Source organism: Rhinolophus hipposideros, assembly GCF_964194185.1.
Source record: "Rhinolophus hipposideros genome assembly, chromosome: 13".
NCBI lineage: Eukaryota > Metazoa > Chordata > Mammalia > Chiroptera > Rhinolophidae > Rhinolophus > Rhinolophus hipposideros.
Window position 1 is genome coordinate 35674607 of NC_138059.1, and position 19409 is coordinate 35694015.

Sequence of the window (19409 nt, forward strand, 5' to 3'; positions counted from 1 at the left end):
GACTGAGTAACCTGCCCAAAGTCATACAGATACCAGCAGAGCTGGGATTTAAAGAGATTCCCATTAATTCTACTTGTGGAGAGGAGCAATCAAGTAATATGCTAAATGTTTTAAAGAAATCAGAATATAGTGACCTATCAGGCCAACCAATGCAAATAAGGGCTGCACTTCACTACTCAGGGCTGCACCCATTTAGACTGCATTAAAAAGTGGTTATACGTTTAAACACTTTCACGGCTCTCTTGAAAGATTATAGTATCATGTCAGGACTATTTAAAGCTACAAAAGCTGAGGATCTAACATCTGCTGGGTCACAAGCAGCCTTGTCAAGTAGTACTGTCTAGCAGTTATAGGACAGTTAGGAGACAATGAATGGAAAGTACCTGTCATAATTCAAAGTAAAGCAGATCAGAGTAGTAGTAATTTTTAATGTTATTGGCTTTTAATAAATTCATTTCTTAAAAATATGATCTCAAAGACTCATTTTCTGAAAAACTATGACTCAAGTATATTAATACAAAAGCAGCATTCAATAAAAAAACAAAATGTTGGGAGAAAAGATGAACCTACCTCCAACACTGGCAGAAAAGAACTAAGTGAAAAAGTGCTTTTACCTGAGTCATTAGTACCTCAGACTCTCTTCCTGAAAGGCATTCACGTATCTTTAGTATAAAAATCCAAGGAATGCTCTTCTTCCCTTAACCTACAATAGCAGCTATTTACCCCCAATTAAATGTGATATTAATTCATGAGGATTTTGCTTCTGGTTTTGACTCTTATCTCCAGGGAGCTTTTATCTCCTTTTCTGCCTACACATCCACAGAATCTTCCCAAGATTTACAAATCAACTTTATTTCAGTCCTTGACCTCTTGGGGTCTTCCAAATCCCAGTGCTCTCAGCTCTCCTCCCCTAATCAGCCAAAAAGGTTCACAAAGAAAAGAGTTAGCTGGAGCAAAACTGAGGAATTTTCTAAACATCACCTTAAGTTATTCATTTTGCACAAAACACATTAACCACAATGATGCAGAGTATGTAACATATAGTGTATGCTCCATTTGGTATTTCATTTATTGATCAAACATGTGCCCAAAGTAAGTTTATTCGGTGCTAATCATTAATGTGGGGAATGAGGGAGAAGAAGGAACCAGAAGGAAATGTTGAATGGTAAGAAAAAAATACTTACAAGTCAGATAGTCAAGGCCCAACCTATACCTCTACCACTAACTATGCGCTCTTGGACAAATCACTTAAATCTCTCCAGATATGTTTCCTTGTAAAAGTCAATTCCAGCTCTCAAACCTTTATTACATATTGAAAAAGCAGAATTCAAAAGAATATAATGAGAACCATCCCTTTTATACCTCTTTTATTTATACACTTTTATACCTCTCATTCATTAGCTAAGAGTATTTGATCTTAACACATAATATAAGGTCCAGCTCTCACCTCTAAGAGCCCAAAGCTTATGGAGTATAGAGAATCAAACTATGACATGTAAGGTTTCTTTCTCCCCTGATATAAAATCAATATATTATTCAAGTTCTAAACAATTTCTTGCTCATTGTATCTTTTATACATTTGAACACTCAGAAGTCTTTCCTTGGAGAGGAGGTAGAGAAAAATAGGAAAATCAAGTGTCTTGGAGTCATCAAATAGAATTCTGATTTTTTTCCAACACTTTGCCACTTCAGGGAAGGTTTTGTTTTTGTTTTTCTAGGAAAGCAATGACTTCTCTTCTACAAGAGGTTCTTCTTATCCTTCTCAGTTAAAGTTCTTTGGCAGTTTTGATTGCTAGATATGTCTAACTAGATGCAGACAAAAACAAACTGATGCATATTTTACATATAACGCGTTAAATATGGGCCCAACCCATATCTTCAATTACCCTAAATAATCAAAAGATAGATAATGGTTGCTTGAAAGTCGGCATCACCCTAAATAGTCGGCATCATATCATAGTTTCTTTTTAACCTGCAAGACCAACAAAGAGCTATACCCTTGGAAAGTGTGTAGTAACATGAGTTAACTATTAACTGACTGACTTAGCAAACATAAAGCTTCATTTACTAACTAATCAGGGCAATCACCAAATCTAATCACATCTAATGTAATCAAATAAAATACCACTCTTAATCTAAATGAGTTCAGAAGTGGAACAAAAATAAAGTTAAGATTTCAAATCATTAGTAAACTTAAGAGATAAACCAGTGTTTACAATGTAAGATTCCAATTTGACCTTATTTAAGCATTTTAAAATTACAATCCCAAGTAATACGTTAGAGTCTCAAGTCTTAACTAAATTTCCAACTTGTATACAAGTTTATTCTGAGTTTTCGCTGAATGTAATTTAGCTCCCTTAAACTGTGAATAACTGCATTGCTTTTCTGATGTTGAAACTTGGATGACGGAGGAAAGAAAAAGGTTAATTCAGCATCACACTTTGCCTGGTAAAAATAAATTGGTCATAAATTTGTGAAAATATATGTCCTTTGATGTGAAGGGTCAGAATGCAAGTAAGAACTGGAAACATATGCATACATATTTATGCATACATAATATATTCCAGAATCACAACTTAAAGCTAGAAGAGAAACACGTGTTTATAACACCTACTATGGGTCAGGTTTTGGGTTAGAAGTTCTGAGTTATTATTGAGGCTAATCTTCAAAATAACCAAAAAGCATAGTATTATAACTCCCAGTTTAACACTGAAAAAACAAACTCAGAGATGATAAACTTCCCCAAGGTCACATGGCTTTTCGGTGCTAATACCAGAAATTGAACCTCAATACACATGATTCCAAAGCCTGCAAGATCATCTCCTGTGTTATCTTAATTTGGGAGTGCACACAACTGAACCTTGGCAATGCTGGAACACAACTTCATATAAATTAAAATCTGTATACATTGTGACCCATACTTTACTGCACGTCACACACCTGTCACCCATGTAACTAGAGACTGTTGCCTAACAACTCAGTAAACAGTGGCCTTCTGGTTCCTAAACAAGTCAAGTGAGTTGAGCCATCAGCACAGATGTACCAACCCTAATATAGTAAACCTTCAGTTAACCAGAAATTAGAGACCGTTATACGTATTAACAGCTAGATAAACTTTTACCAGATGCTTTTCTGCATCTGTTGAAATGACGCTATTATTGTCTCCCTTAAACTTAGTAGCTGCATTGCTTTTCTGATACTGTTGACCCATTCCTTAGAAAAACCCTAATTGGGCTCATCATTAGTCTCTTAATAAGCTGCTGAATTTAGTTTGATAATATTCTATTCAAAATTTTGGCATCTGTGATCCTAAGTGAAACTGACCTGCAGATTAGTTTCTTTGTGCTCTCCTTGTCTGGTTTGAACATAGAGTAATGCTAACTCCGTGAAATGAAAAAGAACAGCCTTCTGTCCTTCTCTAAGCTCTGGAACAAAAATTCATTTAGTGTCTCTTCCTTGAAGGACCAGGAGAATTTACATGTAAAACCATCTATGTCTGGTGCTACTTTTTAATTGAAATTTTTGCTGAGATAATTGTAGATTCACATGAAGCTGTAAGAAATAATACAGAGAATCTCTTGTGCCCTTTACCCAATTTCCCCCAATGGTAATCATTTATAAAATTATAGTTAATATCACAAGGATATTGACATTAATACAATCCACCAATCTTATTCAGATTTCCCTGGTTTTATATCTATTTGTTTGTGTGTATGTATGTGTGTATTTAGTGCTATCCACTTTTATCACATGTACAGGTTTTTGTATATATATAGCATATATATACAAAGGGTGCCCAAAAGTATTCCCATTTTAAGGGGAAAACTTTATTAAAATTTTAATACTCAATGTATACCGACAACAAAAGATCAATGCAAGTCACATTTGACTTCTGCAATTACAAGAGGTGTTCAAAGTGGTTACCATCAGCATAATTTTAATATAGTTTTTTTCCTTTCTTGAAATGTGTATACATTTTTTGGGCACCCTCTGTGTGTGTGTGTGTGTGTGTGTGTGTGTGTAATTTATTTACTATAACCAAAGGGTTTACTATAATTTTATATCCTACTTCTTTGTCTATCGCAAAGTTTCCAAGTTATAAACATTCTTCAAACACATTTTAATGGCTGTATAATATTTAATGTATAAATTAGAATTTTTTATTTAACCATCCCTCTATTAGTATACACTCAGGCTGCTTCCACTTTTTAACTAATGTAAGTAATGCTTCAACAAATATATTTACCCGGCTATAATTATTTCCTGTGGATAGATTTGTAGAGGTAAAATTACTGGAAAGGTGGGCTATTCATATCTTAACACTTACAGATTCACCCAGCCCCTGTAAGGAACCATTCATGAGACAGAATTAATCAATGGCATATTCTCATATCCACATTTAGAGAAAAGCCCAACGTCTCAACACAGAGCTAGGCTACCCCAAGTCAGAGAAGAGAGCCCCAGTATGAAAAATCAGGCTGGATCATGCAGATCTTAGGCCACCTTCTGGACTGGAGCTAATCAGAGGAGTCCATTTAGTGTGCCAATCCCCCACTCTTTAGGGAGGCAGAAATCCAGGAATTAGAATAACAACAACATACATGTAACACAGAGCTTCTGTGTCAGAAGTTCCTACCTATTTTGTCTCACATAATCCTAAGAACCTATTTTAGGATATTCCATTTTACAGATGAGAAAACTGAGAAAATTTATTACAGTAAAAGACACATTGCCATTAGTCCCCCTTAAAATATTCCCCCTCGATTCGAACACATTCATCGCATTCGTTCTTGCCACTTTCTGAAGCAGTTCTGGAAGTCCTCTTTCATGAGTGTCTTTAGTTGCACTGTAGTGGCTGTCTCAATATCCTGAATTATTTTGACTTTGGAGAAGAGCCAGAAGTCGCACAATGCCAGATTCGGTGAATAAGATGGATGAGGACACACCATAATGTTTTTATTTGACAGAAATTGCCACATACCAGAAATGATGTGTGAAACGGAGCATTGTCATGATGGAGGATGATTTACGGCACACTTTAAAACACACCTTCTCTCAACTGTAGCTCACACCCAACTGACTGCACCAAACAAGTTGAAACTTGTCACACACTGTTACTAAGGTTTGAAGCTCCACTTCCCATATTGAAGATGTTTGTCCTTCTGATGGATGGCATTCAGGAGCAGCATTCACCAGATTTTGTGATCACAATGGAAAGGCTCTGTGTCACACACTGCTTCTTCTAGTATGGCAATTTAGGTCAAATAAAAATGTTACGATGTGTCCTCATCCAGTTTATTCATTAGATCTGGCATTGTGTGACTTCTGGCTCTTCCACAAAGTCAAAATGACTATGAAAGGAAAACATTTTGAATCGATTCAGGACATCAAGGCAGCCACAACAGTGCAACTAAAGACACTCATGAAAGAGGACTTCCAGAACAGCTTCAGAAGGTGGCAAGAACAATGGGAGAAGTGTGTTCGAAGGGGGGGGGGAGTGTTTTGAGAGGGATTAATGGCAATGTGTCTTTTACTGTAACACATTGTTTTATTTAAACATTCACCATATTTCTCGATCATACCTCGTATATGGGAAAATGCTAGACATTAGATCATGAACGTTCAGTGATGTATAGAATCCTAGTACACACGGATACTCAGTTCAAGTTAACTGATAACCATCAGCTATTAGAAATCACTTTTCTGTAATGTGAATAAATTCCTTGCTTCAATAATAAAATAGTAAGTATTTGACAGGAGCTTAACAATTACTTATTGATTAGGTTAACCATAACATTTCTCTAATCACACCCTGCAGCATTACAGAAAAAAATAAACGTTAAAGACAGAAAGTTCCTCTAGTATATTGCACATTTATTTTTATGGTCTTTACATTTAATAATAAATCACACAAAAATACATATTTAACTTTTACTCATTTTTGGTAAGAACGCGAAAAAAAATCACATTCCTTGGATATCTTGTTCTATGTGTCATTCTTATCATGAGACTAAATTCTATTATTTGCTTCTACTCTTTAAATGTCAGCACTGTTTGTATTTAACATACCTATATCACCATAAGAAAAGAAATATCCAAATGCTTTGTAAAGGGCACATTTACTGCATCTTTGTGGTATTTTTCACAGAAAAATACCTGTTCAACAGCACAGGAAAGAAATATGAAAACACCTTTGTCTTCAATAAATTTTTCTATAGTTTTGAGTCCAAGACCACAACGTGGCTCTTACATCACCAACTGCATACTGGTGGGTCTCACTCTGCTAATATGAAATTTAAATAGGAAATCTCCAAAGATTTTCAGACTTCTCCCCTTCTTCTAGTCCTATCAATTCTTTGAGATACTCAAGAAAAACAGACATTCACAATTCTATTTCAACAGTGTTCTTTCCTATTCATAGGCAGTCACCCCTCTAGCCTTGTTGCTAAAGCTAATGTTTCCCTAGAAACATACTTGTCAAAACCTAGTGGAGATTTTTAATAGTAAAATCCGAAGCTCAAATTGCTAAAAGGAGAAATTTCATGCATGTCTACCCTTAAAAAAAAATACTTCCTTTCTTGGCCCCCAGCTTCCCGACACTCCCTCACCACCCCTGCCACCTCATTCTAGATGACCAGTGGCGCTCCGCCATGCAATGCACATGTAACTCTCTCCTTCCTGCATGTTGGAATCTGAACCCAGTCAAAGGAAGCATGAATGTACACTGACGATATGCAGGACTTGACATCAATGGCTTGTTTATTCTTCACACCAACACTGCAGTGTTTATGAAACTGAGGTCTGGAGAATCAAAACTGGCAAACCAGTCCAGGTCCACTCTCCCAGCTGCTGGAATCAGTTGACCCTAGACCACATTGCCTTCAGGGACCAGAGGGAAACCGAGATGCAGCAGGAGCGACCAACCCTGACTGCCCTGGCCAACATGGGCACCTGCACTGAAACACATAGCATCAACAGGTGTTTACCTCAGGGGTCAAAGGTGTGGAAACAAGGGCCTTCCCCTCAGAAGGCACCAACATCTCTAGAATGTCAGAGTGCTGAGAGGACTTAAGAAAACCTTAAATGGCTCTATAGTTTCATAGCCAAGAAAACAGAGGCTGACAAAGGAAGAAAAAAAACAAAAAACACTTAGTAGTATCTCTGTGCCTCAAGCACCATTTCTATGCCCCCTCATTTTATGTTCACAACAGTTGTGTTATAAAGGCATTCTTAGGTCCAATTTATACACAAACTCATGTGTACCTTTTTTTTTTTAATTAAAGTTTATTGGGATGACAATTGTTAGTAAAGTTACATAGATTTCAGGTGTACAATTCTGTATTACATCATCTACAAATCCCCTTGTGTGTTCACTACCCAGAGTCAATTCTCCTTCCATCACCATATATTTGATCGTATGTAGCTTTTTCAGTGACTCGGAGTTTAGCATGTCCAAGTCCTATGATACTAAGTAAGTGGCAAAGTATCAGCACCTGAACCCAGATTTGTCCACCTCCCAAGCCCTTTGCGCTCAATCCTAGCCCCCAAGGTCACAGAGCTTCTTACTGCTGGAAGCCTTGGGCCTTAAACAAAATTGCATGGAATCAGGGGTAAAGTATGTGTGTGATTCCCATATGTGAATGATTCATTAGAATCATCTGAGATGCTTCATAAAAATACGACAGCTCTGCCCCCTTTCAGGTTTCTGATTATGTAGATCTAAAAGGAGGCCCTGAAATTTGTATTTTTATATACTTACAGTAATTCTGTTGATCAGTCTACCTATTTACAGAAAGATAAAAACAAGGGCTGCATCAGTCACATAAGGCGATTTGGAGCTTGGATTTGAGTCAACAAATTTGACTCAAATTTGGAAGGAGAAACACTGAGGAGGTGATGTCCTAGGAGTGTTCTTGACAGTGAGACTGGTGGGCCAAGGCCCAGAAACATGACAGAGCGATCAAGGGGGAAGAAGCAAGAAGGAGCAATACTATGGAGCATCTTATAAATCTAGCAGAGATATTGAGACTCCACACCATGATAACAAAACACGGAATCAGTGGAGCATGGGCAACACAATCAAAGCAAGACAGGATAAATCAAACAGCAGGTGAGCATCTGGGCAAGGAAGGGCAACTACAAGGCTGTTGGCATGGAGGCATGACCTGGCCAGGCCCCAAGAAAGAAAAAATAGAATGGGAAAGCTACCTGGATCACTAGAATGTGAGCTCCCAAAAGACAGAGGGGCTTGGCTGGCTTGCTCACTGCTTCATCCTGAGCACTCAGTAGATGCTGAATAAATATTTGTGGAATGAACAACACATAGGTGGATTTGGAAGTCAACAAAGACAAATGAGTCAAGAACGTCTTCAACATTCAAATCCAAAGGACTAGAATTAAGAGATGGTACTGGCACAGTTGACTGAAAAAGTTAAATAAGAGTAGCTTTTTTTCAGCAAAGGCTCTTTCTTTCTTCATTACTTCTTGCTTTTCTTTAAAACTTTATCTTGACTTCTGATCCATTGAAGACGTAGGTGATTTTTGAGATACTGGAATGTACTGTTGACAGTGGCATGAATGGTAAGTCTTCTATTTTGAGAAGAAGGAAATGATGGGTGAGATCTTTTAGTTTGATTTTTGGATATGGAGGAAGGACAGTCTCATGAGAATCTAAACTCAGATGAAATTCCTCACATGAACTATTGGATCACTGCCAGCTGACATGCCAACAGCACAGTGGCTTGACCAGACTCCCTATAAAGTTAAATGACAGAGATGGCCAGGCTCTGTGTGGCTGGGTCAGCCTCAGGGGTCTTGACAACCTGAGGAGACCTCAGGACACCTGCAGGTGGCCAGTCAGGTCTCTGGGGGATTTGGGAAAAGTGAAAACTAGTTCCACCCAGGACAAAAGCTAGATAATCCTTTGAAATCTCTTCCAAAAGAATGATTATTTAAGGCACCATTTGAGTAATCATGTTACAGTCTTTCGAAAGGCGAGCACCATCAAAACTATACCAGGTCCCAAAAGTAATAGTTGGAGGGCATACTCAAATTCCTCCTGGGACAACCGTCTTCTGCAAGTCTGATCTTATAAGATCTTTCCTTCTTAAATAACATCTACCTACTGCTAATATCCAACTAACAGAGAAAGAGCCCTTGTTTCTACAAAATTCCCTTGCAAAAGTAATTTGTTTCATAACTTGAACAGCCAAAATATATTTTTTTAGAGAACTGCAAAAGGTTATATGGTTTCAATTTTATTTTTCCTTCCAATGCAAACTTTCCAAAGCCTTCCTTTCATAATACACTGAGAGGTAATGCATGGGTCCAAATGACTTGACAGTTTCTTTTAATTTACACACATCTAAACATGTGTATAAATTCCACTAGTTCAAACGCTTCCTTTTCTTAAACATATTTCCAGTTCAAATTATGCACTTGTAGCAGCCTGCAATATATTATTCCTAAAGCTAAACAGTCACGTAAAAACAGAGAAACAGCAGCATATCACTACCGCTACACTCAGTCTTTCCCCTCGCATGGTGTTCCCACAGTGAAAGTCCTAACCTGCCGGTGGAAAGTATGAATGCATCACACTGAACAGGCTATCCCTGCTGTCTCTAGCGTCCATACAGGAAGGGCCACCAGTTCCTCTTCAGACAGCCTTGAGCCTTGGCTCCTGAGAACCTTTTATTTTTTTTCCCCCTTGAGCTTAGTTTAAACTAAATAATTCACTAACTGCAAATGTTTTTCCTTTCTTCCTTTTAAAGAAAGACTTTAAGCTCATTCCATCACTACTTCTTACTCCCAGGAAACAGTAAGCAGTTTTCAAATTAAAATGCAAAGTACTGGAAATAACATGCTATAATGACTTAATGTTTAAAAATTATGTCTTTCAACTTTGCATACATTTATGCTGCTACACATGAAACATAAAAACTGAAAAGTAATTTATATGGACTATTTGCCATCCTGGACTTTAAAACAGCTTGTATTGAGAACCACTGACTCATTGCCTAACAAAGACTCTGCTAGAGTCTCTAAGTTGACATTTTAAAAATATCTAATCACACTTTTGGATGATATTCCAATTACTGGAAACAGTATCTGCTAAGCAAAGCTGCTCATTTGTAAAGCATCCAGTTCTGGTTGGAAGTGAGAAGTATTAGAACCCCAAAGACACAGAGAAAGGTGCCACTGGGAAGGACACATATAGTTCAACCAAAAAGCTTCCTTAAGGAGCACTACTGTCCCATTTATGCAACAATCCAAAGAGGCAGAAGATACAGTCTTTTTCTAGAATCCCCAAAGAGTAACATTCCCTAGCAAATCCTGAACAAGTCTCAGCAAAAAAGGACCTCCTTAATTCTGTACAGCTTTTCAGGCAGGCTTCTCTTGAAAACCTTTAGATGGAATTCTCCCTTTGCCCTGTTTTGCAACAAGATGATGAGCATTTAGGATTTTCTGAAATAAACAGAATATCTCCCTTTTTGTGTACAAAAGCCAAAGTTCATAACTGGCTGGGAGATTACCAATCCCAACGGATTAAAGATCATTTGCCAAAGAGAAATAATACTGATAAGGCTCAGAGTTCTGTTTTACTGCCAGAGCACCCAAATACTCATCTAAGTCTATGTGCTCTCCAATCTCCTGTAACGTTTGGAGACCTGCTAGCCCACACAGAGGCTCCCACGCTGATGAAAAATGTCCATCTGCTGCTCAGTGCCAAAGAGGTTTCCCAATGCTAAATTGCCTCAACTCAAAAAAAGGGAGAAGGGGGAAGTAACACTCCATAGGGAAGGGGAAAACTCACAAAACCACCCCTAAAGATGACATTATTTGTCTTCGAAGAAATATTTCAGTTTATCAGAAACGGATAAGGTATTAGGTGGCAAAGGGAAGAAATATGGATAACTACAAGGAACAGAAACAGCTGCACTCCCTAACCCAGGCGCCAGACGGCACTGAGGCTGCAGACGGAATTGGGGGTGCTTAGGCTTCCACCTAGCTAGACAAAGCTCTGGGCTCCCAAGTAGGAGCCTTCACAGACCAGGGGAAGTCCAGGAGGCAGTTCCCATTAGAGGGCGCTCTTTGGGCGACATAGGGAAACAAGCTCCAGCCCCCGAAACCCACCCAAAGAAGGAGAAACCAAATTCCCACTGCTGGAAACCAAGTACCCGCAGCCTGCCCCGGCGGGAAAAGAGTCCTCTCAGCCTGGGGTGCATCCCAGCCAGGGCCTGCGACAGCGAGCATGGCGGACTGGAAGCCTCGGTCCCCGAGCTGTCAGGCGACCCGGAGTCACACGCACCCCGCCTCGCCCTGTGTGCTGCACGCCAGTGTAATCCGTATTAAAATGTCCTCCTGCCCCTAAGCGTCCGCGCCGGCCGTTCTCCGCCCCTCAAGGAGCAGGGGATCGCCGCAAGACCGGGATTCTAGCGGCCGGCACCCCAGCATTTCCCGGCCATTCCGCTCCTCCCCCGCGGGACCGTGGACTGCACCTCGGCGGGCAACGATTCCACGTAGTGTCTGCTCTCTCGCCCCAGCCACCGGGAACATCAAACAAAAGAACTTTTGCAAACTTTCCTCTCCCGACACGCGGGTTTCTTAAATCAGGGCCCCATCTCCCTCGATTGCATTCAATCGAGTAGGAAAGCTGTCGTGGGGACACAGCGTGAGGGGGAAGGACATCAAAGTTTACAGGTCACCCTGGGTCTCGGGGAGTGCGTGGAGGGGACCTCTTCCCCCGCGAGCCCTACGCGGGCTCCCATCTCGGCCACCCTTTCCCCTCAGACCTTCCCGGGCAAGGCAGCAAGACCCTCCCAAGGCGAAGAAGCTGGGAGTGACTTCGGGGCCTCTGCGGTTTGACAAAACTGCGATTCTTGCGCCCTCATCCCCAGGGATCTCGGGGCAACTCCAGCGAGCGGCGCTTTTCTGCGGGAAGGGAAAGTGGAAACGGATAAAGGAGCGAGCGCGTTTGTCCCAGTAGGTCCCCGGGCGACGAGCGCCGCGTGTGGGAGCCCCCAGGTGGCGCTCCCCGATTCCCCCGGGCGCTGCGGACTCCACTCGGCCTCGAGAACCCTAAACGGCGCGCGCGACCCTCGCCTGGCCTACTCACCGACTCCGCCGATACACAGGCCACCAAGCCCAAGGTAAGCAGGATCCAAGCGCGCCACATATTCCCCTGAGGACCCGCTGCTCCCAGCCGCCGCTTGAAGAAATGAAGCTTCTTGCCCAGTGCACGGCGCAGCCCGCGCAGAGACTTGGAGCAGACCAGCCGCGGCGACCTCGGCTCGGGCTCGAGGGCTCCCGCTGCGGCCTCGGAGGCACTCGCTGCCTCCTCCTGTGACTGCTCCCGAGTCCTCCGCTGCGCCCCGAGAACGCGGCGCCTTCTCACTTGTTGGTTTCTGCACTCTTGACTCCGAGTTGTTGCCCTGGGGAGGCTGCTCTCTGGATCTCTTCTTGCTCTGCTGTTGTTTTACTCCCCCGCGGACTCCTCCGTGTCGCGGCTCAGCGTCTGATTTTGAGGAAAAAATTTAATGGCTTGGAATGTAGCTGCGACTCCAGTTTGGGGGCAGAGCGTGGAGGCGCGCTGAGCGCGGCAGGAGCTCCCCGAGTATGTGGAGAGAAGCGCGGCAGAGTGCAGCTAGTGGCTCAGCCGCTGCGCTCCTCCTTCCCTGCCGCCGCCTCCCTCCCTGGTCCTCCTCCTCACCTCCTCTCCTCCTCTCCTCGCGTTCCCTCCCTCTTTGCCACCCTCCCTCCCTCCGGAGCTGGCTGCTCCTGGCTCCTCCGGGCGTCTGGGGAAGAGGCGGCAGGGTGACTCCCAGCTAAACCCGGGAGAAATTCCTACGGGATTACACCACGATTGGCAGCTCCGGGGACCAGTGGGCGCCGGCGGCGGGGCGCCACGGCTGCTCTGGGTCTGCTCGTCCTCATTCAGTAGTCCACTGCTCCTTCTTTTTCTCCCTTCTTTTCCCTCTTCTCTCCCCGCTTTTCCTCTCTCCTCTGTGCTCTTTTCTTCTCTATTTTCTTTTCACTTTTTTTTTCGGAGAAAGATGGGCGAAACGAGAGACGTATTTAGCTTTTCTGCCTGTCAGAATTAGACTGCTGGAAAGAAACTGCTTTGAGAGTTGGAAAAACACAAAGTTTACAGATGCCTTCAAGCAGTGTTCACAAATCTCCAATTCATGAAAGCTGTATTTTAAAAGAGAAGACAAAAAAGGCAAAACATATGCATTAAGAGTATTTCCCACCCTCCCTAACCCGGCCATAGAGAAAGAGAGAGAGAGAGATTTGGAGGAAGACCCCTATAAACTCAAAATGCAACACTTTCAAAACTCATAATTTAATTAAAGGCTTAAATACCATTTCTGCCTCACACACAGTTTAAGCCCCTAAGGCATTTTATAGGCTTCATTTCAACATAGAGGTGTTAACGTTTGGAAGCTACAAATAGGGCAATTTGATGAGAAATTGGATGGAGACCCTGAATAATAACAGATTTTAGAGAACTTCAAAGAAAAGAGGATAAAGTAATTTCTAGTTTGAAGATAATAATGAGCGTGTATTTCCAAATGAAAGTAATTGATCTGAAATATTTTGGTATGATTTTTTTTTCAATTCTTTGTCTATGGTATACTACAGAGCATGGCAAATGCCTAATTCCTTCCAGTTTCTAACACTATGTTTCTCTCTGACTTATGGAATCAATGAATTATGGAGCTATTCTGCTTCTAGAATGACTCCTCCAGGAAACCAGGGACCTTTCTGTCTTTTCCTCCACTGTTTTCTCATTCCCGGTACATAAAACACAATAAATATTTCTTGAATAAATTTGATTTAAAACGGAATCTATACTGCATGAGAATTGTAAGCCTTTAAGATACATAGATATAGATATATAGATACTAGGCCATGGTAATTTTTGAACTTAGTATGTACTAGAAAAAAATAGTCCTACTCTAAGTGAGGATTGCAATGTCTTAGAAACCTTCCACTGTAATAGATCTCGAAGAAATTTAGAGAACTATAGAGTTACAACTCAAAGCTGGAGAGATCCAGCTCTTTGCTTTTGAGTGCCAACGACCAAGCTTCCATGGGCAAATCTAAGGCATTGGCAGCCAAAAGGGTAATATGGAGAAATAGAAGAGTGACCAAAGGAGGAAGAGGAGAAGAAACCGATCAGGAAGCTGGAAGTTGTAACACAGGATACTTCTGATTCCACAGAAACTGAGCTGGCACCTGTGGGTCAATGTGGGCCCAGCTTGGTTTTTGGAAGAAGGAACCATGGCCATACTTTTAAGAAAGATTCTTTGTGGGTTGAAGAATTTCATGAGGAAAGACTTTGGAAAGGAGGTTCCAAAAAAATTAGCAATGTGAGACAACTGCAAAAAGTCATAAAAAGTCACTTCTCCTCCCTAAAGAGAGTTAGTCTGTTCTCCAGCCTCAGGCAAGGCCACACCCCCTATCCTCCCCAACAGTTAAGAATACATCAAATAAATTAGAGTTCCAATAAAAGGGGAAAATGCACTCATTCACTGGTTCTCATAGTTACCTCTGTTTATTGGGGCAACCACCTAACATTCAGCTTGGGCAGAAATTGATAAAATTGAATAAGCAGGCGCATCTGTTGAAGGAATGTATCTGTGCACAAATCCCAAGGCTCTTGGTGTTTATGAGACTCTGAGTGACTTGTTCTTTATAAATGATGATACAGCATTAAGAGTATATGTAATAAGGGGATGTAATAAGTAATTTTGACAGTTACACATAAGAGTTACACATATATGGACAAGTTCTTAGAAACATATAGCCTTCCAAGGCTGAATCATGAAGAACTGGAAAATCTTAACAGGCCGATCACCAGTAACGAAATTGAATCAGTCATCAAAAACCTTCCCAAAATCAAAAGTCCTGGACCAGATGGCTTCACCAGTGAATTCTTCCAAACCTTCAAAGAGGATCTAATACCAATCCTGCTCAAACTCTTCCAAAAAATTAAAGAAGAGTCAGTACTCCCTAACTCATTTTATGAGGCCAACATTACCCTGATACCAAAACCTGGTAAGGACAACACAAAAAAAGAAAACTACAGACCTATATCTCTGATGAATACAGATGCTAAAATCCTAAACAAAATTCTAGCAAATCGAATACAACAATGCATTAAAAAGATTATTCATCACGACCAAGTGGGGTTCATCCCCGGGGCACAAGGATGGTTCAACATTCGCAAATCCATCAATGTGATACATCACATAAACAAAATAAAGGACAAAAATCATATGATTCTATCAATTGATGCAGAAAAAGCATTTGATAAGATACAACATCCATTTATGATTAAAACACTTACTAAAATTGGTATAGAAGGAAAATACCTCAACATAATAAAGGCCATATACGACAAGCCCTCAGCTAATCTCATAATTAATGGTGAAAAGCTGAAGCCCTTTGCTCTACATTCAGGAACACGACAAGGTTGTCCCCTATCACCTCTGCTTTTCAACATAGTGTTGGAAGTCCTCGCCAGAGCTATCAGGCAAGAGAAAGAAATAAAAGGCATCCAAATTGGGAATGAAGAAGTTAAATTGTCACTCTTTGCAGATGACATGATGCTATACATAGAAAACCCTAAAGACTCCACCAAAAAGCTATTAGAAACAATCAATGAATACAGTAAAGTTGCTGGCTACAAAATCAACGTACAAAAGTCCATTGCTTTCCTATATACCAACAATGAAATCTCAGAAAAAGAGATAGAAAAAACAATTCCTTTTGCAATTGCAGCAAAAAGAATAAAATACCTAGGAATAAACTTAACCAAGGATGTGAAGGATTTATATGCTGAAAACTATAAGACATTTTTGAAAGAAATTGAAGAAGACACAAAGAAATGGAAAGACATTCCGTGCTCATGGATTGGAAGAATCAACATAGTTAAAATGGCCATATTACCCAAAGCAATATACAGATTTAATGCAATCCCCATTAAAATCCCAATGGCATTTTTTAAAGAAATAGAACAAAAAATCATCAGATTTGTTTGGAACCACAAAAGACCCCGAATAGCCAAAGCAATATTATAAAAAAAGAACAATACTGGAGGTATCACACTCCCTGATTTTTCCTTGCACTACAGGGCTACAATAATCAAAACAGCTTGGTATTGGCGGAAAAACAGACACATAGACCAATGGAATAGAATTGAGAACCCAGAAATAAAACCACATAAATATGGACAGATAATTTTTGACAAAGAAGCTAAAAACATACAATGGAGGAAAGACAGCCTGTTCAATAAATGGTGCTGGCAGAATTGGATAGCTACGTGCAAAAGAATGAAACTGGACTGCTATCTGTCACCATGTACCAAAATTAATTCAAAATGGATCAAAGACTTAAGCATAAGACCGGACACAATAAACTGCATTGAAGAAAACATAGGTACTAAACTTATGGACCTTGGGTTCAAAGAGCATTTTATGAATTTGACTCCAAAGGCAATGGAAGTAAAAACTAAAATAAACAAATGGGATTATATGAAACTGAAAAGCTTCTGCACAGCAAAAGAAACTATTGACAAAATAATGAGGCAACCAACTGAATGGGAGAAGATTTTCGCAAACAGTTCCTCTGATAAGGGGCTAATATCCAAAATATACAAGGAACTCATGAAACTCAACAACAAAAAAACAAACAACCCAATTGAAAAATGGACAGAGGACCTGAAGAGACATTTCTCCAAAGAGGATATACAAATGGCAAATAGACATATGAAAAAATGCTCAACATCGCTAATCATCAGAGAAATGCAAATGAAAACCACAATGAGATATCACCTCACCCCAGTCAGAATGGCTTTCATCAACAAAACAAATAGTAACAAGTGTTGGAGAGGCTGTGGAGAAAAAGGAACTCTCATACACTGTTGGTGGGAATGCAGACTGGTGCAGCCGGTATGGAAGGCAGTGTGGAGGTTCCTCAAGAAATTACGAATAGAATTACCATATGACCCAGCAATCGCCCTCCTGGGTATCTACCCCAAAAATATAAAAGCATTTCTCTATAGAGACACGTGTACTCCAATGTTCATTGCAGCTTTGTTTACGGTGGCCAAGACATGGAAACAACCAAAATGTCCTTCGATAGATGAATGGATAAAGAAGTTGTGGTACATATACACAATGGAATACTATTCGGCGTTAAGGAAAGATGATATAGGAGCATTTGTGACAACATGGATGGATCTCGAGAGAATAATGCTAAGTGAAATAAGTCAGACAGAAAAAGCAGAGAACCCTATGATTTCACTGATATGTGGTATATAAACCAAAAAGAACAAGACAAACAAATGAGAAACAAAAACTCATAGACACAGACAATAATTTAGTGGTTACCAGAGGGTAAGGGGGTGGGGGGTGGGTGATGAGGGTAAAGGGGATCAAATATATGGTGATGGAAGGAGAACTGACTCTGGGTGGTGAACACACAATGGGATTTATAGACGATGTAATACAGAATTGTACACCTGAAATCTATGTAAATTTACTAACAATTGTCACCCCAATAAAATTAATTAAAAAAAAAAAGAGTTACACATATGATAACAAATAAATATTCAAGATCTTGTGTTCAAATGCATTAACAGGTATGGCCAAAAGAATAACCTGACCATATGAAAATCACTAATAGTGCAAGCAATTGCACAGGAACAGGATACAAAAAAAGTTGCTTATGCTAAGTAGGGTAGGGGGCGGGGATTGGATATCTTCAGGTGTTAAGCATATGTCTAAATGTTGGAAATGACAAAGGCCTTTGTCTTAGTATGTTTGAACGGCTATAAGAAAAACATCATAGACTGGGTGGCTTATAAACAAGAATTTTTTTCCTCACATTTCTGAAATCTGAGAATTTCAAGATCAAGGCAACAGCAGATTCAGAGTCTGGTGAGACCCAGCTTCCTGGTTCATAGATGGCTTTCTTCTCACTGTGTTCTCACATGGCAGAGGAGGGCAGGAAGCTCTCTGGGGCCTCTTTTAAAAGGGCACTCATCCCCTTCATGAGAGTTAAGCCCTGGTAAAAAAGAGACAACAGGCCCAAAATGGAGTCACTTGTGCTAAGTTCCATGTCACCAAACCAAGACTTAATACCTAACCTAATTGCAGTTTCAGGAGCTCCCAGGGATGCTGTCTTAACCAGTCAGTCTGGAATTTCCTGATCAGCACTAGTGAGGTCATCCACCTGACAGACCACTTTCTTCCCCTAAAGGAAGGTGGCCTTGCCTAAAACAATCCACTCTTCCCCCCATTCTGCCTATAAAAGCCTTTCACTTTATACAGCTCCTGGGATCTCCTTTCTAGCTGCTAGATGGGATGCTACCCAATTCATGAATCATTGAATAAAGCCAATAAGCTCTTTTAAATTTACTCAGTTGAATTTTGTTTTCTGTGTTTTTGTTTTTAAATAAATGTTCTTGGGGAATATTGGGGGACAGTGTGTTTCTCCAGGGCCCCTCATCTGCAAGTCATTTACCTTCAATCTAGTTGTGGAGGGCACAGCCCACCATCCCATGCAGGAACTGAACCAGCAACCTTGTTGTTGAGAGCTCGTGCTCTAATCAACTGAGTCATCTGGCCACCCCTCCTGGCCACCCCTCCCGAAGCTCAGCCACAGCTCAAGCTCAGCAGCAGCTTGTTGTCTTCAATCTAGTTGTGAAGAGTGCAGCTCACTGGCCCATGCGGGAATCGAACCGGCAACCCTATTGTTCAGAGCTTGCCCTGAATTTTGTTTTTTAACAGCCCTCATGACCTAAGTTCTTCCCAAAGGCCCTACTGCCAAATACTATCACTTTGGAGATTATGATTTCAGCATATGAACTTTGGGGGATCACAAACATCTATAATGGCCGGTTTGTGTGTTTTGCTAATTGCATTTTTTCAACTGATGAGGACTAAAGTTCAGTAGAATATTGTGTATTATATCTAATACACTGTGTAGCTTTTGACTAGAGCCAAAAGTTCCTCACAAATATGTGTTTTCAGGTCTTCTGTTTAAGGGCTGTGCTTTCAGGGGCACAGCAAATAAAATATCAAAACCAATCACTTCCCAAATAGTTTCACTGGCTGCTGAAAGAACAAACACCTACCTCAAGAATCTCAGAAGAAAATATAACAAATGAACAGAAACTGAGATGCTTAAATGTAAAAAAAAAAAACAAAACAAAACACACAACGAATTAAAAAGAACCAGACAAAATGAAATATTAGGACTGAAAGCTTCTAGGGACATGTTTTTTAACCACGCTGGACTCTGACACTTTGGACTCTGTCATTATGGTATCTAATAATAACTCATTGTAACAGTGGACAAGTAGGTGCTGTATCCCAAGGTGAGCTGTCAGAGTAGGAAAC

The 19409-nt window shown here is 40.5% G+C and overlaps 1 protein-coding gene across 2 annotated transcripts in view; it reads right to left on the reverse strand.

Annotated features, from left to right (window-relative positions):
* The window catches only part of SDC2 (syndecan 2), a 140683-nt gene extending 127882 nt beyond the window's left edge, over positions 1-12801 (reverse strand). The window contains exons 1-2 of one of the 2 annotated variants that reach the window (XM_081070515.1): positions 12710-12801; positions 12116-12514 (exon numbers count right to left, since the gene is read on the reverse strand). In XM_081070515.1, the coding sequence (XP_080926641.1) occupies positions 12116-12175 (60 nt within the window). In that variant the 5' untranslated portion in view covers positions 12176-12514; positions 12710-12801. The other variant, XM_081070514.1, reaches the window with a different exon arrangement.
* Positions 12802-19409: the final 6608 nt, after the last annotated feature.